The 24,836-nt window shown below is 35.8% G+C and overlaps 3 protein-coding genes across 5 annotated transcripts; all 3 read right to left on the bottom strand.

Annotated features, from left to right (window-relative positions):
- Positions 1 to 396: 396 nt before the first annotated feature.
- Positions 397 to 7,505, bottom strand: LOC142606924 (uncharacterized). 3 transcript variants are annotated; one of them, XR_012839199.1, is made up of 11 exons: positions 7,266 to 7,505; positions 5,830 to 7,029; positions 5,168 to 5,370; positions 4,877 to 5,074; positions 4,326 to 4,397; positions 3,171 to 3,266; positions 2,843 to 2,922; positions 2,291 to 2,366; positions 1,881 to 2,091; positions 1,436 to 1,632; positions 397 to 531 (listed from the first exon to the last, which is right to left on the bottom strand). XR_012839199.1 is itself a non-coding variant. In XM_075778307.1 (10 exons), exons 2-10 carry the CDS (start codon positions 6,185 to 6,187, stop codon positions 1,502 to 1,504), a joined length of 1,425 nt encoding a protein of 474 aa, XP_075634422.1. In that variant the 5' UTR covers positions 6,188 to 7,029; positions 7,266 to 7,505; the 3' UTR covers positions 934 to 1,501. The 3 variants fall into 3 exon arrangements, 1 of the variants encoding a protein (XP_075634422.1); XR_012839201.1 differs by lacking the exons at positions 5,830 to 7,029; positions 7,266 to 7,505 and adding an exon at positions 5,607 to 5,629; XM_075778307.1 differs by lacking the exon at positions 397 to 531 and having other exon boundaries at positions 934 to 1,632.
- Positions 7,506 to 16,039: 8,534 nt separating this feature from the next.
- LOC142621834 (early nodulin-like protein 8) lies at positions 16,040 to 17,032 on the bottom strand. The gene is made up of 2 exons (XM_075795202.1): positions 16,705 to 17,032; positions 16,040 to 16,593 (listed from the first exon to the last, which is right to left on the bottom strand). The coding sequence occupies exons 1-2, from the start codon at positions 16,895 to 16,897 to the stop codon at positions 16,196 to 16,198; spliced, it is 591 nt and encodes a 196-aa protein (XP_075651317.1). The 5' UTR covers positions 16,898 to 17,032; the 3' UTR covers positions 16,040 to 16,195.
- Positions 17,033 to 18,730: 1,698 nt separating this feature from the next.
- On the bottom strand, positions 18,731 to 23,940 carry LOC142633991 (uncharacterized). Its single transcript, XM_075808257.1, has 8 exons — positions 23,645 to 23,940; positions 22,551 to 22,695; positions 22,302 to 22,470; positions 21,537 to 21,807; positions 20,288 to 20,553; positions 19,781 to 19,996; positions 19,447 to 19,558; positions 18,731 to 19,284 (listed from the first exon to the last, which is right to left on the bottom strand). Exons 1-8 carry the CDS (start codon positions 23,793 to 23,795, stop codon positions 19,223 to 19,225), a joined length of 1,392 nt encoding a protein of 463 aa, XP_075664372.1. The 5' UTR covers positions 23,796 to 23,940; the 3' UTR covers positions 18,731 to 19,222.
- Positions 23,941 to 24,836: the final 896 nt, after the last annotated feature.

Genomic DNA, 24,836 nt, shown 5'->3' on the forward strand with positions numbered 1-24,836 from the left:
AAACCCATTTAGATTGAATTAGAAATATATCCAGCAAGATATGGTACATGAACCATTCTCAAATATAAAATGGTCTCTAATCATCTTCACAACAGATTTTGTATTCAGTGTGAATGTTTTCTAGGCCAACCCAGAAAATTAAGAACCCAAAGCCGAAGGATCCTTCAATTCAAGACACCAGCAGCATCATGCCACATCAGCTATCCAAAAATGAAGGGTTACATATCATTAGGGCTGGTGGCCGAAGGCATCTTTGGTGACGAGTGACTTCCAAAGGAAAACTGCATGCCCTATTGCCTTATGATAGAACCAACAAAGAAGATCGGAGAGAGAAATAAAATCAGTTTTCCTTAGTTTTCCTGGTAGGTTTAAACTCTGGTCATTTAGTGATGCTTTCGCTCGATCTATATGTGTCCAACTAGGTATCCGCAAGTTCAAATTAGATGATTGGGTTGCTCCTTGCATATCAGATCCAGTATAAAAGCCAGTTATAGCCTTGGATGTAATGATTCCTTTTGACTGGAGATAAGACTAGAGAAAACAAAAAGAAAGATTTAATCTCACATCTATCAAGCCCTCTTCCCCCCACACCGCCCCCCCCCCCCCCCCCCCCCCAAAAAAAAACACCTTACATCTAGTTGGGGTTAGAGAGGTTAGACTAGACATAGTAAAAATGACCATTTCTGTTCCTCTCGATCTAATATATATCAGAGCATAAAAAGGAAAAATATTCAGCTTGAATCCTCTCAGTTGTAGCTGGATTATCCTTCGCAAATAGAAATATTTTTTTGCAATAATTTATACCTAAGTACCATGTGCAGCACATAGGATCCTGGCTATCCTACTTAGTACATTGAAACATTCTGTTTTTTTCAGTCTACAGGCTCTTACCTAAGCTCTTAGATCAGATGGTTGAAAGCTCACTTTTGATACAGTATAAGTGATGATTACATTTAGTACTCTTTGTTTGTTTGTTTGTCTTTTTTTTTTTTTTTTGATAAGTAAGAAAAAATTTATTTAAAAAAGACTACTTCATGCGACTCTTTGTAATACTTTATCCTATACTCAAAACCAATTGTCACTGGTCAAGCTGAATGGTTGTCTCCAAGGCACAGATGCATAAGTGCTAGGAAACGTGGCTGGTGTCTATGTGTGTATGCATAAAGTTTCCCAGAACTGTCTTTAGATCTAGGTTTTACTCCCACCAAATCGAACCTTACCTATGGAGGGCATTTACATTTAAAAAAAAAACATAGATATAGTGTGATATAAAAAGGACTCATGTTTATTCTTGGTAATTAGCAATTTTGAGTATTCATGTCTTAGTAAGTGAAGTCCAAAGAAAATATAGTCAGCAGTGACATCTTGATTACAATAATCAAAGAGCAAACTAACTTCTATTTGGCTTATAAGAAAATCATAACCATAACAGTACCTCCTTCAAAGTAGGTGTCAATGTCACTCTGAGGTAAGGATCCCATGAACTAACAGCATTAACTTCCTAATTGAGCGAAATTCGTCCAGATTTCCAATCAAGTGAGCTTGATATATACCGTATGATGTAAAGACTAGGAACTTCTCCTTCCTCTTCAAAATATATGGAATCTCCTAACTTTGAGAATGATTCGATTCCTACGGAAGCAGCAGGAAGAAAACACTTGTCAAAATGGATAAAGTGCTAAAGAGATACAACATCAATGGTTACCAGGGAACTTTCACCAAAGAGATAGAAAACCAGATCAACTTGTTCAACAGGAAAACTACCATATGAAAAAGCAAAACGTCGGATGAAAGAAGTTAAGATTGACACAAATTGAAGAAAAACTCCTTGGACTTCTATTCTTAAATCAATAAGTTCAAAATTGACAATCAATTCACACCTGTACCATAGCAACACCAAAAGGAATCATTTTTCGTTCCCCATCCATGGTAGCCACTGGCCTTGGAAACACCATGACCTTGTGGAAGCATGTAAATCATCACTACAGGCTCTGTTCCTTTTTGAATACCTAGCACACCATTTGTCAGGGCACGCTCGTAATAGTCCGCGTATGCCATTTCCTTGGTCCACGTAAAAAGGTGGCACGAGACCTACAGAATTAGTAAGACATGGTAATCCATGCATATTCCCAGTTACCATGGTAATATATATCACAAAATTGAGGGCCATACGCAATCACAAATGTGAAATGAGATGCAATTATTTAGATTCACTACTGCTCAAATAAACTTTCAACAGAAAAACCAATGAAAAATTTCATCAAGACCCTAGAGGGGGGAAAAAGCATACCTTCAGCATGTTATAAGTTCTGCATGATTCTTCATTCTCTGTCTGTAGAGTGCTTGCCAATCGCTTTGGGTCTGACCTGCCAGGGGCAAGGGATCAAAGTGAAACACAATCAGAAAAGAGTGAAATATATTAGAATTATGTGATTAAATGATTAAACTCACCATCTCCTAATAGCTTAAGCTTTTGGGAGAATTGGTAATTTAATATGGTATTAAAACAAAAGGTCCTGGGTTCGATTCCTATCTCTTTCACTCTAACTCCCATTTAAAATCCCACATGTTGGGTCTCACCTATTAAAAGGAAGTTTGTGCCCACATGTGAGGGGGAGTGTTAGAATTATGTGGTTAAATAATTATCCATCATCTCCTAATAGTTTAAGCTTTTGGAAGAATGGCTGATTTAACCCCCCCCCCCCCCCCCCAAAAAAAAAAAACTAGCAAATATCATGTGAACAAATGGACACAAGGTTTCAACTGTTTGTATTTACTCAGTGTAGCACACAGAGATACTCAGGTAAAGGGAAAGAATTGATAGATGAATCACTATTATTACCAGAACTCACTAACTGACGTGCCTCCTGTTGCATAGCTGTGAGAAGAGTTAACAATTTCCATAAAGTACGTCCCCATTGCCTGGAAAACCATATTTTTGAACAAGCATTACAAATATTTGGAGATTAGTTCATGACACATTTGTATCATATAAACGTTCAGATAAACAAAAACTAACCCTATATAGCAATTAAAAGATGAAAATCTTCCAACAACAGAGGTGCTACTGAATAGGGAAGGTGAAAAGCATATCATGATTAAGCATAAATGAAGCCAGGCTTTACTGAGTATTACTGTTCCAAGGATTTATAATTTATTAAAGAAGTTACCTTATAAAGTGGATCACCAGTGATTTCATACTGCTTTTGAGATCCTATAACAATTGGGATGTGTGTATTGGCATGAAAACCAGATATGTCATCAGCCTAAAAGAAAAAGAAAAAAAAAATTGTGAAACAATTGTAAGTATGAAAATCAGAATTGAAAACATGGAAACTTGAATATGAATTAATTCAAGAAAAAGAAAAACCCTGAAAACTGTATATGTAAAGTTACTATAAAATCAATACCTTATTTTGAGAAAAGAAGAATGTATTCAGTAATTCATCGGTAAATTTACCATCCTTTGGCATTTCTTATCAGATATTAAAAGTACTTTTTGCATTACCAAATAGGTATAAAGACACAAAATTGAGCACCATATGTGCTACTGATGTCCAGAAGGAAAACCAATAGTAGGCAAGAAATCACAAACTATTTCTGATTACTGTTGTTCAGCTGCACAGGCCAGGGATGGTTGACTCTATATTGCTATGAAATAAGGTAGAAGTGGAACCAAGGAAAGCTCAGGCAGAAAACCCTCCAATTTCAGTGACACCCTTGATCCTATTAATTGGATATTTGGAGCATACATAAAATTGAATCTACTTTTTTTTTTCTTGTTCCTTTTTTATAACCATTAATAAGCTATTGACAAGAATAGGCTTTTGCCTGTAATAATTAAGAGTTAATAGACAAGTTTAATGGTTTTACGTTAAAATAGAGTACTAACAAACCACAAGGCAAGCAACAGTAGTGCCATTAGACCACAAGGTCACTGATTACTACTCTCAATCTAAATCCTATATCTAACTATTCATGCATTATGTACATGCCATTTGTATCAGAGATAGCTTTCCCCAAGGTAACAAAGTCTCGGCTTCCTGATCGGAAATGTTATATGCCAAAACCTAGTAAGAACAACTCCACTAATGACAAATTCAAAGTTCAGAGTGTTCCTACTAGTGTTTCAGACTTTCAGTCCTTTCGGTACAAAAGCAACAGTTTGAAAGGTAGGGAACACTACTTTGTTTCCTACAAAGGAAAAGTGATTACTTGTCTGTCTAATGTTTACCACACAGAGAGAGAGAGAGAGAGAGAGAGAGAGAAATCTTTGAAAATCCAAAAAATCAACCTAGAGTCAGTGAACAGAAAATAATGCTTACCTCTACTGCAAGTATTCCTAGAAAGCATGGTTTGTCAAAAAGGTGAGCCAACACCAAATGCTTTGGATCTCCCTGCACATAGTAATATGAAAGGCTTACATCAAAACCCAAAGTTCACAATGATACGAGTACCTTGCAGACCTACAGTAACAACATTGTGCCAAAAACTTTAGAAAACATAATCGACTAAAACATGTTACCACTTACCACCATTCAAAGCATATAAGGCTTGCTTCTCATGTAATGATGCTAAATATCCAAAGGCTCAGGATTGTTTGTAATAAAATAAAATAAAATAAAACCAGATTCTATAACAATTGCAAATTCATATGGTTTCATAATTTTTTTAATTAGTACTGAATAAAGGCATAAGGTACATATGATTGAACAAGACTTCTGGAATAGCACACTATTAAGTTTCAATTGCTTACCAATCTGGTCACTTCTGCAGATAAATATGTCAACCCAGTTCAGGAAACGATTAGTATCACTAGAGTAAATTGAAGTATCAAGGTGAGGAGCTACAGAACCATTTAGATTAGTTCACATACCGTTATGGCGTATAACTTGTAAAGGACATCATTCATGCCACCAGTTTCTTCATTAAGTGACAGATAGTGCCTTTCTAAACTGTGCTTTGATATCACATTCTGAACACGGTTGTAAAAATAATCGACCATCCATATCACCATTTTTAAATCTTGAGGATTACCAGCAAGTGTATGTTGATCAAGTAGGCCAGCTAAGATCTGTCAAAGTATAGAAGTTCAAAGCTAATTGCATAGCTTGTTGTGGCCAAATAAATCAAATCCATCTTGTAGAAAAATTGAAGTAGGATCTACCTTGTGGATAGTGTAATATGGAGCCCAAACAGGTTTTATAGCTTCAAAACGATCAAATTGCTCAGACGGGAAAGCAGAAAGGTATCCTGTACCCATTTTCTCCTGACATTCAGATAAAGCGGATACTACTGCTGACATTTTCTGTTTGAGAGCATCATTGTGAGTGCTAGCCCACATTAGTGCTGATGCACTCAAGCAATGTCCTTCAAGAAAACAGAACTTGCTAATCAGTATAACCATAGTGACTAAATTTCAAGCCTAAAATTGACTTAAACATCATTCCACTTGGTTGAAAGCAGTTTAGAAGACTGATGCTCATGAACAGGGATATAGAGGAACTAAGAATATAAAAACAATATTGTCTAAACTGTCGAATGAAATGAACTCATATGTGATATTGTATCAGAAAAAGGAAAAAAATGAAACTAAACAGGGTGACCTGAGTAAAGTGATGTTCAGTCATTGCACTTTTTAGACTTTTTTGATTTCTTTCTTGAACTTCCTTGCATTTATGGTCATCTAATTATTTTATTCATGCAGGAAAGAGAGAATCTAAGAAAGACTCAATGGCTTTGCATAGAAAACAAGAATACAATATGATTAAATAAACAGAACAGGAAGTACAGAAGTCATGATTGACAAGATTAATAAACTAAACTAACCTACAAAATGGCCCCGAAGCTCACAATCTGGTTTCTCCCAGCCCCCATATGCATTGCCAGGTGTCGGCAATCCAGCTGTCTTCCTAAAGCTCCAAACCAAGCTATCCTTATCCAACAGCAATAGGTATTCCAAATTTGTCTGCTGTGCTCTTCCATGCATTGAATTTGAGTCCAATCTCACATCATGCAACGAAACTTCCTTAAGAAAATCTCCAGAAAACTTAAAGCCACCTTGATTTTTCATTTTCCGATACATCATTGCCCAACTGTATTCATCTTCTTCCCTCAAAACCTTTCTTGGTAGCAAATTAGACCATGCAGAATCATCGGTCGGTATCAAATGGTAGTGTGAAAACATCTCTTCCTTTCATGTTTCATTATTGGATGAAAGGAGCTCATATCGAAGACTATGTGATGACAGTTGAGTAGGAACGTTTGTACACTCCTTACTCATTGCACAACCACATAGCAAAGAGACTAAAAGCACAACTAACATTTCAAAGAACAGAAACCCCTTCATCTTTTTAAACTCAGACTAAAAATACCTCAAATTTTAGTCCAGAAATGACCAAATAAACACTTTCATTTTTGTCTCTGTCCTTTGTATCAACTTCCTCTTCTGGTGATTCAGATCCGTTAAATGTAGATCATAATTAAGGTCATAAAAATCAATTTCATATTGCTTCTGCACATAAAACAGCAGATAGGACAGAAAAAATTTGATTGCTGACCTAAGTTGCCATCTATGGCACATGAGCAACCAAGAAAAGAGAGGGAAAAAAAAGATGGGGTGGCAATAGGATCACATAAAAAAGTATACTGAAAATAAAACAGTTCAAAAGGATATTGTGCATCAAATTTTGCACGGAGGGCAAGCTTCTTAAGCCTTCGCTCCTCAGCTGCTGGGTCATCTTCTATTTGGACTGCACCATTGCCAATATCATCTGTTCGATGCCTCTCATTCTTCTCACCTGCTTCTAAATCTTCAAAGTCACCATAGACAGCGTCGTCATCATCTTCAGCGTTGGCCTCTGGGTATTTATTTCTGCTTTTAGCCTTTTCCCAGTCACCAGTAACAAAACGATCACGAATATTCTGAATAAGCTCTTCATCTTTCCAATTTTTGAGAGTTTCATAATTTATGAATTTGCTACAGTCCTCAGAGTTGACATTTCCATCATCAAATCCTTCTCTCAGATTCTGCAACAGACCAAGAAACAGAGTGAACACACAACATCTATTCCAGTTATAAGGGTTGAGCATTCATATCAGTCCTCCTACGGGCAGCTACAAACATGTCAGATGTTAGAAAGAACCCTGTTCTCCCAAAACTAATGAAAAAAAAAATGAAATTAAAAAAAAAAAAAAAAAAAAAAGGTGCCTATTGCTCTAAGAAACAATAGACTCTAACGATGAAAGTAGTGTCAAGGATGAACCTTTTCAAAGTCACCATAGACAGTGTCAAGGATGAAAGTGCCTATTGCTCTAAAGAGCTACTTACTTCCCATGAATTAGGCCAGATAAATAAAACAATTTTGCTCCATCAGATATTTCAGTCCAGAAACGATGCTTGAGATGCTGTTTTGGCAGAAATGAAATCATCCTACATTTAAGAACACAAATACAGAAGGAAACCCATTGGTGGCTGCTTTGTTTTGTGGTTCTTTATTTGATTTGTCTAAAGCATGAGGAGGACTCACTATGTATTCCTTGCAATATAAAAAATTCACTTATCAAAAAAAAGATATCTCACCATTTCAAAGCCATAACTTCCATCTATAAGAAGCTAGCCATCACCTACACAAGTAATACTGCTGTAAGTCACAATTAAATACAAAACATGTGGAGAATCCAGGATATAGAAATATATCACAATTAAGATCAAATATAAATCTCCAGCAATACCTTTGTAACAAACCTCCTTTTCAAGGTTCACCAATTTTGCATTTTTTAACCCCTGTGTAATGTTTGGGCGGGGGAGGAGGCTGCAGGGCATCATCCCTAGGCTCATCATCGTGCTGCAAAGACATTAGAAAAAGTGAATTGCAAAATAGGCCTATACATCGTAATTAATGGTATTGTACCATAGAGCTGCCTTTGTGTCCACATGTCCCACAAGTGGGAGCTCTTCTAGCACGTTGGGGTCTACCTCGTGGGGGTGAGGGATGATGAGGGGGATGCTCGTCCGGTACATTAGTATCTGGCTGTAGAGTGTCAATCCCAACTGGAGGTCCTAGAGGGTCAAATGAGGATGAGGTAGGTGGGTAATGATGCTCTGTGTAAAGGCCAGGAGTGGGGATCATTGTCATGGGTTCAGTACGGGGTGGGTCTATGGGCAAAGTGGGTGCACTGGAGCTGGTGGATGGGTTTGAGGGTGTCTTGGGGTGCATAGGAGGGGTCAACTAAGAATGAATACCGAGATCGAAACTGGGCTGCGAAGGTGGGGTGGGTGAAGGGACCTCGGGCTAAGGAGATGCATCTACCATGGGTGGAGGGACCTCGGGCTGAAGAGATGCATGCAGGATGGGTGCAGGTATCTCAGGACTACTTACAACCTGAGTGGTTGTTGCACACCGACCACGGCCCCTAGCTGCACTTGTGCTTCGGCTTGCTGTAGCAGGCCGACCACGGCCCCTAGCTGCACTTGTGCTTCGGCTTGCTATAGCAAGCCGACCATGGCCCCTAGTTGCGCTTGTGATTGGGCTTGCTGTAGCAGGCCCACCACGGCCCCTAGCTGTAGTAGCACGCCGAGCACAGGTCGGTGTACTTACGGGTGTTGCGCTTGTGCTTGGGGTTGCAGTAGCTGCTGATTCAGTTTCATGCCCATTGTTTGCCTCCCCATTTGCTGCAAGACCACCACCAAGCCCAGCTAGATCATTTAGGATGCGTCGGACATGGTTGTGTGCTCGACTGCCTACAAGAAGCATCTCCAACAGCGTTAAATGGCTTTCAATCTGAAACCGAGAAAGAACCAGTACAATCATATTTGAGACATTTACATATCAATTGTAGAATGGATAATATAGTACTTATTAATCTACTCAAATACTCAACTAAGATATATCTAATTAGAACACATTACCGATATATCTAATTTTGCGTTATTGCAGTCGACATACTTTCGAGTGACCGAACGGTACCAACGATAATAGTCATGATCGCGAGGCATCTCACCAGTCTGAGGAGGTGCATGACAAAGTCGTTGTTGTCTCATATCCCATGTAAGGATGTACGGTCCATGCTCCTCCCTCCAATTCTTTTCCACCTTCCCACGCAAGTCTATTCTAAGCAGTCTTTCATCGTACGCAACATGGTCGGGCCGCTCTTGCGCCAACCCAAACTGACGAAGGACACGATCTGGGTGGTATATCTCTACTATGCAAAAACACACAAGTGGCACCCTTGCCTTCCATGTATCCCTCCCTGCAACGCAAAAGTCAGGAAGGTGGTCAAAGTCTGCCTCGTATGGCTGCCACATAATCTACAATAGAAACAAAAAAAAAATTATCATAACATCAAGGAATGTGAAACAAGGGAGAATACATAGATAAAGGGAAAAACAAAAATTAAAACAGAAGATATGTTAAAGGATGAAGCAATCATATTCTTAAGGAAAATTAACATAACCAAACAAAATTTTTGTTTACCATACTTGGTCCGGCTGCATTCTAACTAATTGCTCGCAATAGTGGATCAAGGCCATGCCGGATGGCCTACTCTTTGAGTTTGGCACCCGCACCCACCTACAATTATGAGTGAATAACATAAGATAAGATAATACCCATGTTATAGTTACTAAGAAGAGTACATTGCAGAACACACTAAATATTAGGAAAATACTTACTTAAATGCAAATGGAGCATATGGCCATGGGCCATAATCACATCAAGGTGGGGGCTCTATCCTCAGGCATAAGAATGGCAACCTTGCCCATGCCCAATACTGGACCAATGTGCACACCCCACCAATCTGCGATGCCCCTTTCTCGCTTGCCCGACACAACTCTCTGTACAACCAGGCCAAGCAACCACTACCCCAACTATACTGTGGCAGATCACGAAGGTCATGTAGGTTTGCCAAGAACATCAGATGCACCCTATCTCCTGACTTGTCCATGAAAAGCTTATCCCCTAGCAGCGCTAAAATATAGCACCGGGTATACTGGTGTATCTGCATCTCCATTGCGTTATGAGGCAGTGGCACTACAATGGCATCAACAAGGTGGCTGATGAGAATTCTTTGCCCCACCAAAGTTTTGTTGTCATTCGCTAGAGTAAAACCAAGCAACTCCATGCACAGATCTCGCCAATCCCCATCCACCACAGCAGTCGGCCCAACCAAGACCTCACTGTCTATAGGAAGTCCGAAAATGACCTCCACATCTTGTAGGGTGATTGACATCTCACCATATGGAAGATGGAACGTATGCGTCTCCGGCCGCCATCACTCAACTAGGGCCGATATTAGGCAATGATCTATCTCTCTGGAAGGGGCCCTAAACAATACTTCCATCCTTAGCAACTTGATAATGTCAATCACCCGATTATCTCCCATCTGAATGCTTGCCATCTCCTTAGTGCGACCACGGCACGTAAGTGGGCCCAGGTCCTGCAAAATCCATAAAAATTATAGCGGTTGTTACAACTACAAATACAACTTTGAAAGAACTTGCTAACTAAAAGTCAAAGACAACGTAAAAATTAAAGCAGTTGTTAGAACTAGATATTTCACCTCGCCATTCCAAATGTCCTTTGATCAATGATATCGTTGTCGCGTCAACAATGACTCATCAAGTGGACCAGGGTGCAAGATCTGTGGCTCGTCATCAATCCGAGGCTCCATATTGCAAACATTCAAATACTCAACTGTGAGATCATTAATAGTGTGGGGGCAAAGGAATGCTATTCTACATGCAAGGAAAATCTATACTGAAGAGCAGCTTGTTGGCATTATTTAAAAAATGATGCTAAAAGAATGGAAAGCAAGAAGAAGTACATCTATAACTCAGGATTAAATAGAGTACTTTGCTATAATTGGGGATTCAATCCAGCCTTGATCTTTGTTGTTCCTATGTAATTGGTAAGTTATTTTTTAAAATAATACCTCAATACAAGTAGAATCCTTTATTTCTCTACCCTTTTTTGACACACACATACACATGTAATATGCTTTAATGGATTTGACCAGGAGTCTTTATATATCTCTCTCACACACACATACACATGTAAATATCTACATGAGAGATGGATTTGAAATTTCACAGCTAAATCATGAAGAAAAATCATTTAAAACAATATAAAAAAAACAAAAGAAAAAAAAATCATAAGGATAATAATTTCCAAAGAACTGAAGAAATCAGTTGATCCTACATAAAGCACATTATTTTTCTCCATTAACAAATCCTACATAAAGCACATTATTTTCCTCCATTGACATTTGGAGTAGATAAAGGCATAATCTATAATACAAGCAATCTCCATGCTAAAAGCAATTAAAAACTTTTACCATTGGATGATTTCCATCCCAATTTGGGAAGCAATACAAATTATTTAGACAATAATCAAGCAACAAATTGTTCTTTAAAGGGTGGTGAATGACACAACATAAAAATATCAAAGGATCTTAAGTAATTCAGTTGAACACATAAAGTTTCTGGCATTATTTATTAAATTATTTGGAAGTTTAGTGTCGATTTTATAAAATAAGTGAAAAAATGAGATGTTGACTTGGTCTTGAAGCAAAGCACGAAGGTACAGAGTAAGAATCTTGCGTGCAAATATTTCACTCTTTATAATGCATCCTTGTGATATAGGTAATAAATTTGCGAGGCATGGCTCTTAAAATGCTTGTTTGCTAGACTATTTTGGTATTGGAAAATCACCTCACATATTAAGCTCCTGATACACAATCATGTACAAATCTCTCAAATTGCTTTTTTCACTTTTACAAGTTTATACCCACACTTTCCATTCTTCCTGTCATTTGGAAATGTACTTCCTAAATCAATCATATTCGTTGTGTGAAAAAAATTCTTCTTTTTCCCAGTATTTCTTCTTTTTTCTTTTTCCCACAAAACATATCATTTTTAGGCTTTCTAAGGTATAGCAACCTTTTTCGTCTAACTTCCTACATCTTTAGACTGTAAGCATTATTTATGAGTGCTGCTTTATATTTCTTGTATGACTATAACAAGGTATCTAGCCAGCTACTCAGCATAGCTTACACTTTCCTATTTTTAGTTTTTGATAATAAAAATCAATAAAGGAATGAATGTAAGGATCAAGCCCCAAGTATATGGAAAGTAATCAACACATACACCAATATAAAACTGTCAAGCAAAAATAAGGCATTAAAAATGCAAAAAGATAGATCACTGGAGTCATCATTCCTAGGACCACCAGTGGAAGAATCCCACAATAGTCAAGATCTTATCAAAGCCACCATCAACTCAAAGAAGGCTACCATGGAGGGAACCGGAGCATGCAATTTCTAGTTAGGAAACCAATTCCCACTATCTCCAATGATCCAATCCACTTATCACATTGTGACATGACAAAATTTCCCACTATTGGCCAACATTTATCTACATGAAAAGTTATTGGTTTCCTAAGTTATTTCTTATCTCTAGTGCAGCCATGAATACAGGTGAAAGCACACAGTCAGGTTCAAAAAACCTCTTTTTAAGAAATCCTAGTAGAAGTTGTGTGTTTATGAACACTACCATGATCCAGGAGCAAACTTTATAATTTTTAGAAGTAGTTTCTCAGTTTATCCATAGATGAGTGAACCCAGCCACTTTACCACTATTGAAGGAAAACAAAGGGCTCATGAATTTGAAACACAAACTTAATCCATCCACCAGGCTACTAAAGTTTAGGTCTACTTATTGAAGTCGTGATTATTTTTTTATAAAGTTCAAATCAAAAATATAATTGCAAGAATTATGAAAGAGAGCACTTATTTATGAATGACTAGAATATCTGAATTGGACAAGCTAACAACAAATGTACAATTCAAGGAAAAAGAGAAAGCGTATCAGAATTCGTCTCAACTTCTAATACCATCGCTAGAATTTTTTTTATTTTTCATTTGTTTTAGCCTTTTAGGTAAGTATCATCTCTAAATAACGCAGTACATCATGTGATAAAATACACACACACACACACACACACACACACACACACACACATATATATATATATATATATATATTAACAAAGAGAACCAAAAGTTGCCATTTTATTCTAAAAAACCTTAAAGAAGATTCCTAACTAGAAATCAAATACAAAAGTGCAATACATAGACCAAGAATTTTTTTTGATAGGTAACATAGCCCAAGAACTTATGACTTGAATGTAAAGACTTTTATGAGAACCAAGAATCTTATCATCAATACCAATTGTATTTGATTTGTTATTCACTACAGAAGAATACCATGGCAAGAACACTCATAATCAAGGAAACATGCAACATACATCTGTCACACACACACTAAAAACATTGGTACAAAAAGAAATAGGAGAGAGGATAATTAAAAATGGCAGTTTCAAGAGTACAAAATAATAGATAGAGTAAACCTTTCAAAATTTTAACTTGACAAGAAATTGGAATTATTTAAGATTGAACACAAGAAACAAGAAGAATGAAATTTGTAAACAATGAAATAGATGGAATCAGAAAAAAGATCATTGACCAACCACAATCCTAACTAAAACACACACAGAACAATTTATCCCACAAAATGATACCAACAAGTCCACTCCAAGAAAATAAATAAAAACTAAGAATTCTATGTAAACATGCTAACTAACCAATAAGTCCTCTAATCAAAGAGAAAAAATAGTCTCAAATCTGCAAATTAAAACCCAGCAGTTTGTTTGAGGAAACTATCAACGCATATCAAAAGGAATTTAAGAACAGAGACAAAAAAATTGGATTCCAAGAGAAAACAATCAAATTGGAAACAAGCCAGGGAGAACCAAATGACAACAGCAAAACTACAAACAAAAGGGGGAAAACACCAACTAATCAACCAGGTTCCAGATGGATAAAAGGCACATTGCCTTATTCCACAAACTCAATACAAAATTTCAGTCCAAAAAAAAAAAGAAAAAAGAGAAACTTCAAGATTCTGCAATGTCCAAGCAATTAAAGATAGTAAATATATGTACCCTTCACCAACCATTCATTTTAATTAATCAAAAACATTGGAAAGTTGTAGATTCTAGAGAGTTCAATTAGTAAAGTCTCTTGCAATCGACCAAGGGACCTTGTTTGAATCCCACCAATACTTAAAAACCCATTGATGTATTGGTCCGGTGGTAAGCAGGTGTCATGGTTTCAAATCCTATGATAACTATAAAATAATTAGAAAAGTCCTAAATCTTATAGATAAAGACTTGAATAATCGATCGCAAGCAAGATGAATTAGTCTTAAAAAAAAAGCTGAACAATATAATAATTAGAAATGAACAAGCATAAAAATAAAAAAATAAAAAATAAAAAAAACCCAAACAAGCATTTCCAATGAAAAGTTAAGAAAAGGAAAGAGTTTCCAATGAAATGTAAAAAAAGGTTTTAACCAAATATTGTCACCCAATCATCCAATAGCCTAATAGTTTTGGTCAAAATTGTGTAAGATCAATTCCCAAGCTTTGCATAGTTTGAATTAATCCACAACCAATAAGCTTAGTAAACAATATTTCAGCAAAGAGCATGCCTCAAAAGTGAATCAAAGTTCCAAAATGCCATCTTTGAATCAAATCCAAAAATGGGTACTTGGGTTTCCTTGAAATACCACATTAAATTTTTTTTTTTTTCAATTCTAACAATCACATAAAAACTAATGTCATTGCCAAAACATACAATTCTCAGAACACCAATAAAAAAAAAACACAAAAAAAACCCGAAAAGAACCGAAATTGAAAAACGAAAAACCCTAGGTCACATCATGAAATTCCAAAATCTAAAATTGGAGAAAGAGAGAGAGAGAGAGAGAGAGACAGAGGAATCTAAGAAGCAAAAACGACAAAGTATTGAAAAGAAAGAGAGAGTACCTTCGGCACGGTGGGCTACGAACGAAGTTGAGAATATGGTTGCTCGAGAGTGAATAAGTGAATGACAATGGGCTACGATTTTGCTTCAGCACTGGGCAATGATTGCTTGTGAGTGAGTGAGTTTGCGGGCAGAGCGAAAGTGCTGTGGATTTGTTTGAGGATTTTGAACTCAAATTTGTAATAAGCCATTTGAAAGTGCTGTTGAATTGTTTTTATGCTGCCAATTTCGAGTCTTATAAACTCAATTTTTACATGGCTCCACGTGGCAATTTTGTCTAGCTAAGAGAGCAAAAACCACTAAACTCGAGCTTTAGAAACTCGAGTTCTAATTAAATCTCGAGTTTTTAAAACTCGAGATGCTAGTTTTTCACATACTTTTAGAAACAGGCAACTAAAGAAATTGTTAGAATATTATTGTTATTTGGAAAGGGTGTTTGCCATTGCATCATAGTCAGCACTTTGATGGGGTAACTCCAATTTCACCGTTACAAACCAGCCCACCCCAACCCTCCTTTTCTTTGGTCAAAATCTTCAGCAAATTTGAGACCAACTGCCATAGCATACCATAAATTTTACCATTTTAGTTTCCAAGGTCCAAATGGTATATTGTGTCCAATCAAAAAAAAAAATGGTATATTGTGAATTTGCGATTGATCCGAATTATACAGCATAATTCTCGTATTCTTAATCTAATCACTTAATTATCTCGTTTGTGATTAAAAGCTTCTGTTAACCGACTCAGATTACAACCAAGAAATTATGATTATTATTATTTTTTTTAAAACCTGTAAAATTTATTATATATATGGTGATTTGTGAATATATGACCCACGGCCAGAGGAAGAGAAACTGTTGGAGGCAAAATGCACTACCAGGATCCAGCTGGCAAATACATAAATTAATTAATGGAACAGGGAACCTTGACACTAGCGATAATATCGGGCTGTGTTGTGTTATCGAGGACATATACAGTTACAGATTGATCTTTGTTCTTTCTTTTACATCGAAAGTAGAAAGTAATGTTATCTTTTCTTTCTTTTTAGAAAAGAGCAAAACAGAAAATCTTATTTTATTTTTTACAGTTCATCGATACTCTCTTTAGAATTTCAAAACAGAGAACGGCTTAACATTGAAATAACAATCATATACAACAATACCAGATCAAATTTGAACCACTGTATTAAATTGCTTTTAAAGAATTACAAAGAAATCCAAACTATATTACCCCAATATGCCATAGACTTATGAACCAAAAAAAAAAAAAAAATTCAATACCAAAGTGCGAAAAAAAGAATAGATAATCATGTTCTTCACATGATGCCACCGACTAATGCACATACCAAAAATCCAGTAAGAGATGCCATGAGGACTGGAATGCTTAGTGAATGTGAAGAAGAAGCAGATAAAGCAGAAGAAGGTGGTTGTGGGATTGAACCAAAAACATTGGGGTAAGAAGGTGAAAATGCACTAGGACCATTGGAAGGAGAATATGCAGGCGCAGTAGCAGATAACACAGAAATGTGGAGCTTCTGATTCTTTTCACAGTGACCCTTCTCTCCACTGGTGAAGTACAAGTCCCCATATGCGGTAATGTTGAAAAGAGAGTTGCCATTGTTTATGTGCAGTATTGGATCTGTAAGGTTGCAGCTAGTATAGGATTGTTCCGTGACTTGTATCAATGAATCTTGACTCGGTGGGTACAAGAACACTGAACAAATAGAAATAGAAAAGGAACCCATAAGTGTCAAAAGCTATGATTTTTTGTTTTTTTTTCAAGGATCAAAATGAAGGATATGAGAATGAAAAGAAAGAAACTTACAGAGAGAATCTCCAATCTTGAGAGTGTGATACTTGGACCAATAGGTGTAGACTTGTGGATTTGCTGAAGTGGGTATTCCCCAAGCATCTAAATCCCCAACCTTGTACTGGTAGCACAAGACTTTGGTTTGAATTAACACAAGGAATTGAAAAGAAAACAAGAAGTAGTATCTGCTACTTTTAAGATTGGCCATCTTAGCTCCTCTCTCACTCTCTCTCTCTATGTCTCTCTCAAATTTATGACTGCGAGAGGGGTCAGGACAATGTAGGCTAAATCTTATTGGTTAGAGTCCTTGTAGACTGATAGGTTTGGCAAAAGTAACTGAGTTGGAGTCAATTTACCCGAATGCCCCTCTTCCTAGTAAGATGTAACTTGTGCTGGTTATTTGAGAGAGTCCTCTAGGATCAACAAATTAGACGGTGAAGATCTCTGTGGGTAGGCTTGGAATGTTCCTTCTAATGATTGATATGCATTTACGTGTCAATAAATCTAGTAACACAATTTTTCACAACTACATGTGTTGTTGTAGTCGATACAAAATAAAGATTGTGTCAAATAAATCCATGTTAAAGTGACTTACTAATCATAATTGATCATATTAATAAACTGTAAAAAATTATGTCTCGAGTTTTTAGCCATTATTAGTTATACTTTATAAATATACCCGAAATATATAGGATAGAGGGACATTTACCTGACTTTTTTAGAAGGTTACAACTGAGAAAGAGAGTCAATCAAGTGGCTAATAATGGCACATGGCCAGTTGGATATTGTCAAGTGCAGCTCAGGATGGGTTTGCAATTTGAAGGTGGAAGAGGAACTATAATTCACTTTTTTATAATCACATCATCATGTGAAGAAGACGAGATTCCTGTCTCCTCTCACATGGTTTAGTCTTCTGTCATCTCAACTTCCCTTTCAATTTTGAACAAAGGGAAATGCTAACAAGCACTATGCGGTGCTCGTTAAGATTTCTCTTTTTGGGTGTCACTTAAAACCAAAAAAAAAAGTTGTTAAAAAAATTACTAAAAGAAATAAAAAAATTGTTAAAAGTTGTCAAAAAGTTTCCAAAATTTTTGAAATGTTGTCAAAAATGTGTTATTAGCGAGTACTTTACAGTGCTCGTTAACACAATCCTTGAACAAAAACTAGTCTAATGAACAGAAAGAGATACAGCTTAAACTTCATTGTCTTATTGTATATTTCTTGCCAATATTGTTATATTTGTAATTTGTCAATGGAAATATTTTTGAGTTCTCCATGGTAAAACCATTTTTTTAACAAAAGAGAGGGTTTATCTCTACGTGGACAAGCTGGTATGCACCTTTATGAATGCTTGGGAACTTTGTGGTGGAAGCCTCACAAGGATCTTTACTAACTGGTAGCCAGCTGCAATTGATGAAAAAAATAGTAGAGTTAAAGCTAACAGGTTAGCCATAGAAATCTTGCTTGCTGGTAACGAGTAAATTCTAAGAATTTGTATTGCAAGCTCCGCAGTTTACTTTTCTCTTGATCAAAAGAACTGGTCCAATATGACAAGAAAGTTACCAGCATCTAGTCAAGAGCGAGAGTTTATGGTTAAGTTAGGTATACAAGTCAGAAGAATGTTGTCACAAACCAAATTCATATCGTCTCTTCCTCAAAGCTCCTGCAGTTTCATATGATTTTCTTTTCTTTGTTTTATTATTTCTTAATTAAAACAAAACAAAACCAAAACCGAAACCAAAACACTTGATAATTTAAAAATTATCACCAACAATGACAGCAATCGAATCTTTTGGGCCATTTCCTGGAACAATTTTTACAAATTATTATATGTAAGCAATTTGGTAGGTCCTTTTGAAATCACGTATGAAACCAGAACTACTTGCATTAACAAAATAGCTTCAATGTCCTAGACGTTCAATCACTCCTCCATTTCATCAAATCTTAACTCAATTCATTTTAAGTTTCATAAATTGCAATAATGAGACTATCAGTTTAAAAATTAATGGGGGAAAAAAAAAAAAGCAAGCACACACAGCAATGGAATTAAAGTAACATAAACTTCAGTAATATCTTATTCATCCAGATAGATACATTTGACAATTGCAAGACTATATTAACAAAATATGGTGCTACAGAAGGGGGAGAAATTATAACATAAAAATTTAGAAATGAATTTAAGAATAGGGAGAAAAATGGAATCATAATGTTTTTACAGCCATCATTATATATTATAGTAAACACTGTGAATTTAAAATTGCCTGAGCTTATGTGGCACCATTTTAGAGGAATTGCAGAAGACATAATCTAAAAGTACTAACACTATCATTCTTTTACCCAAGTTTCTTTATGTTATAGCCACCAGCTGATTGCTCCCCTGAAAATCATTTATGCTTTGTTTTCAAGGAATTAACCCACATTTTCCCTTTCCTTATTAGCCAGACAGCAACCAGAGTTCACCTCCATCAATTCCCAGTAAGACAAAGTGGCTGGTTTTAACCTTCAAAAATTCCAGAGGTTATTCCTATTCACATCAATCAACATTCAATGGCTCCGCCTCCGTGTCCCTGTCAAGTGCTGTCCAGTCTTGTGGTTCTGTATGAAACACATTCATGATAATGATCATTTCTAAATTGTCAGAAACTTACAGCCTCTAGGTAAAACAGTGAGATATTTAATACATAAAATAACTTGCGTTTTAGCCCATTTTAACTCAAAAGTATATAGTAACATTTTAGGGCAAATTGCAGAACTTACTTGTTGACTTTTGACTGTCAGCAATTACCATTAGCCGCCTCTGCAGTAAAGCAGCCACAAAGAGAAAAATCGAGCACATGCCAAACATGATGGTGATGGGAAACGCATCAACCTTCAAAAGAGAAGCCATGCAAACTAATTCTTAGTAATAGAGAGATTGAGAGAAGGCCAGTAATAGGGCATGGTGCTTTCATATTCTACTTTGATCTATTCATTATGTCACCTACTAGTGGTAGACTCATTTCGAATAGAGATTATCAATGCCCCCCTCCCCAAAAAAAAATCTTCACGCTTATTTTCTAGAAGAAATCAAATAAACAATAGTGTCACTCACATTGTACAGCACAACACACACAAAGATGTTGAGAGGAATGCGAAAGAAGTTCATTATGGTGCTTCTTGACTCCTCAGGAATGTATAGGGACCTCATCTTCATGATAGATGGCCAGAATATCCCAACACAAGCCTCAAACGTACAGAAGCCAACAACTAGAATACACCCCGCAAATGACATACTTTCACTTTTCACTTTGGAAGGCGGTACCAGGAACTGTTCCAAATTCACAAACAAATTAACAAAAGCAACCAGTATTTCCACTGTAACCAGATCTTAAGAGGCCATTTAGTATAGCTTATTTCTAGCTTTTTTGCCTTATGTGCACATTTTAAATGCTTCACTTTTTCTTTAGTACAACTGTACTTTAGCCCAACATATTTTTTAAGCAAAATAAGCCAATGAAAATAAGCAATACCATATGCATAAAAAAAAATAAAAAAATAAAAAAAAAGTGTTAGAATTTATATAAATAAAGAAATATGGGAATCAAAATCCACAACATACACTTGTTATAATGGGGAGCAGAAGGGAAACCGAGGAGACTACAAAAACTATCTGCATGTAGCTCTCAACTCTGATAGATGAGCGTGCCATTAATCGAGAAGCAAAGGAACTTCCCAGCATTGACCCCAGCATGAATGTCGCAAAAATGAAACCGTGTGGAATTTCCTCATCATTTGGGCTCAAAGCAGGAGTCCAGAGGAATACAAAGGTGTACATTGAGCCTTCAAATAGGGACTGTATAGCACCCAGCAATGCAATTTTCTCATCTGATCCCACATTAAATGTAACATTGTAAGAGAACAAGCATTCATGGATAGAGCATAAAGAAAGTCAATTTATTTTATCTGCATTTCAATTTTTTTGGTCAACATGACTGCAATCAACATAAATTGTTCAATTTTTGGCCATTAAAAGCCCTAGGAGTCTGAAAACCTTGTGTGTGTGTTTTCTAAGTATTTTGAATAAATTTTAAGTGGAGAATGGGGATTTAAACGCTAGAAATCTCCATTGGAAACACCAAGTACCACTTAACCTAAAGATCATTGGCACAAATCCTTGTGTTCAGGAAAAGGAACCAAGGGGGAGGTAAAGCAACAAGTTGCACTGTCACATCTCTACTAATCTTTATCTCATGTACTAATATTTTCATTAATTCATAACATGAACGATGTAATTTTGTGGTGTAGGGGTGCATACAATCCTCCAATTATGCATACTTATGAAACTGGTTGCAAGAAAAGACAGTCCTGCTAGTGGCTTTATGGATGGAGCCTGCTACTAGTTGGGCATAAGGCCTAATCAATCTAGGATATTTTTTATTTAGTTTATGTAATTGGCTAAACTGTTTCCTTTCCCTTTCTTTGATAAGTAGAATTGTTTCCTTTCCTTACTAGCATAATAAATTTGGAACTCTATTTTTAAGAACCTATAGTACAGCACTGTTTACAGATTGCTTGAATAATACAATTAGTGTTGGAGTTTTCCTTCAATAGATTTGTGCTAATTCCAGGCACCCTAGGCGATGATTCCTATATTTTGTTTTCTTTTGCTTGGCATTGATTCCAAGCAAGTCTAAGTGTTAGTTCCTAGTTTTTCTTTTTATCTGTGCTTTGTTTTCCTTGAAATATCCTTGGAGATTTTTGCCCTGCATCAATTATGTGGGTTGCCATAAAAAAAGCCAATGCAGCTAACTTCCATTATAAAAGAGAAAGTATTAAAACAAAATGAAAACACAAGTTTAGGGATTCACCAGAGGCAATGGCCACAGCAGCACCCCTAAACTGGGTAATCAAGTCCTTGTTTTCTGAAGGGTCACCATAATTTTCACTCCATGATGACAATATAATTGCCATGCCAATTGCTAGAAAGCATGAAGCAGCATCAAATGGAGCAACAGGGCCAAGTCCTAGTGTATCTACTAGTAAATTTCCAAACAACCCAGATAAAATGGCAACCAAACCATTGCCAAAAAATATTGCCTTAGAGAATGTTACCGAAAGCCATTGTTGCTCGAAACCCCTCTGCAAATATCAACCAGTATTTTTATAAGTTACAAACAACATATAAGAGCAGGCAAATTTGAAAGCAAAAATCCAAAGCATCTGTCAAGTGAAAATTTGTGGCATCTGTCAAGTTTACATTGAAAGGTCTGACATCCCATGTTCTATTGAAACGCCCATTTAAATTACCACATCTTTATATAAAAATTGGCAAGTAGTAGCAGGGGATGACATCATTTTTTGGAGCCTATCAATGAGTCAATGACAGGCTCCCCCACATATGATGCACAGAGTATGGAACAGGCAGCCAGGATATGTTTATCCACAAAACTATGCTCAACAATATGTTAATCAATATTTTTGTAACATAAACCAGATATTAAAACCTCCCAGGCCCCACAGAAGCGAGACTTTTGTGCACTCAGTACAATATTTTTTAAACAAGATATTAAAACCAGTTGTGCTTGTGTATGTGATATGCAGAACTACGCTACATCAGTAAAGCAGTAACATACCTTATTGTGTTCTGCAACAAGCCAAGACTCAAAAGCTGAGTTAAGTAGAGAGGTGGCAATGCCTCCCAATATTCGTCCCAACATTAAAACTTTATACTGGGAAGAGTGTTTGGTGAGGCAGCTTAGAATGTAAGTAATGCAATAAGTAACAGATGCCCTCCTCCGACCCCTGAATGTGGTGTTACAATTTGTTACAGGCTAATCATTCGATCACAAACAAATAAAAACAAATCAATTTTGAGATCTTACTGTTTATCAGCTAAAGATCCAACAACTGTCCCGAACAACATAGAGGATCCAAACCCAGCAATAAAGAGCTGTCCAATGTCCCCCTTTCCAAACCCATACGTACTGTAGAGGTAGTACACATATGGACCCTGCAACCAATCCCCGGCTATTGCCGCAATCCATTAAATCAGATTCAGGAAAATGTGGAAGATGTCAAAGATTCCAACACCAACATTTGTTGTCAATTCAAGCAATCCTTAATAATTATGACAACTAATGATCATCAACCATTTTTCTTAGAATATAAACAATACATTTCATAGTTGCCGACAGATCGAAGCACACACAATAAGAAAATGCATTTATGAAAGTATTAAAGAATGTAAATTAACATAAAGCAGCATCACCAGGCAGAAGCAACAACAAAACAATAACTAGAGGTTTGTCCTGACACCAACTAAAACAAAAAAGCATTCACTGCCCCAACCTTTGATACCCCATTTGATAGCCAAAACATTATCCACAATTGAAATGAAGATAGGAGGGAAAAAAACAAAGAAACTATGATAGCAAACTCTAGTTTTACATTTCTTAAACCAACAACCACCAACACTACCAAGCTTTAGTCCCAAATTTTTGGGGTCGGCAATGGATCCTCAACAAATTAGTCAGAGTTGGCCGCATGTATCATTTCTGCCATTGTATTCTATCCGTTACTTCCTTAATTGACATGCCCTTTTAGCGTATTTGGGTTCTCATTCCTCTTTCTATCACTTTAATCTCTAATTTAATTTAATTTTCTTTTCAATTCTGATCCTCCACTTTCTCAGCAATTAAACAGACCAAAATCACAATTATAATGCCAACAACAAAACCAACCCACAGAAAAAGCAAACATTAGCAAGACAATCCAACCAAATCATAGATCACTAATACAAAACAAACCCAGATGACAAAACAATAAGAATGTCCACACTGCATTGAAATTAGCTAGAATAAACAAAAACCCAGATGAAAAAACAATAAGAAAAGACCACATTACATTGAAATTAGCTAAAATAAACGAAACCCAGATGAGAAAAAAGAGTGAAGAGTCAGATCGAAAAAAAGTGTACCCATCATGAGAGAGTAAACGACAAGATAGTTATTCTTAAAGGCATTGAAAGCAGAGGAGGTGTTGATGCGATCTTTGCTGGATTTGCTTAGCTCCAATGCTGCCACTATTACAGCGAGAAAACCAAAGAACAAGAAGAAGAAGAGCTCCATTATGCAGATCAATATCTAAGAGAGAGAGAGAGAGCGTAGTCACAGAAGAAGGTGAGGAAGGAAAGGTGGAATTGTTGTTAAAACAGAGTTTTCGTGAATGTCATTTTCGTGGTTGGGCGGATTTGCATTTTTTGGTGGAATCAGAGAGGCAATGGGCTAATTCAATAGATTTAGATTTAGACCCTCAATTCTAGGATTTCCCGGGTTCTCCATTTTCCATATATAATAGTAATAAATAATAAATAATAAATGAGAAATAACCTCTCTTTTTTTTTTTTATAAAAATTGAAATAAGAAATTTTATTAAGCTAATTGGAAATTTAACAATACATATTTATTTAAGTAATAAATAAGACAACTAGTTATATAATATATTTTTAGATAATTACAATATATTGCTAATCTCATAATTCAAATAATTTTTTCTCTAGACCTCCGAGCACTCAGTACATAAAAAGATGCTAATTAAGTTATAATGTCCTTAACAATAACAAGTAGGTGAAAGAATGAAAGTTTGACAATACATATTTATTAATAATTATATTTTAATTAATATTATTTAGAAAACATAAAATATAATGTAATACAAAAATTGATATTGAGTAATTTTATCTAATTAATTAAGTAATACTTTGGTATTATTTGTAATTCTAAAAAATAAATTATCTCTCTCGAATATATATATATATATATTTATATATCAGTATTGCTACCATCACAAATTATTTTACAACATTTTTATAAAATATTAATATGGTCAACCTCTTATTAGTTTTCATCTAGGCTCATAATTAATATTACTTTTTTTTTTATCAATAATCACTCACAACATCAGCAGTTTGTAAATTTTTTTATAAAATAGTTTGTATTTCTAACATTATATATATATATATATATATATATATATATATATATATATATATATATATATATATATATATATATATATATGAGGTAAAAACTTTAAAACAACTTACAAAAAAAAAAGTTCTCAAAAAAAATTACAAAAAGACAATAAAAACTAAAAAATAAAAAGTCAAA

Source organism: Castanea sativa, chromosome 1, assembly GCF_040712315.1.
Source record: "Castanea sativa cultivar Marrone di Chiusa Pesio chromosome 1, ASM4071231v1".
NCBI classification, from domain to species: Eukaryota; Viridiplantae; Streptophyta; class Magnoliopsida; order Fagales; family Fagaceae; genus Castanea; species Castanea sativa.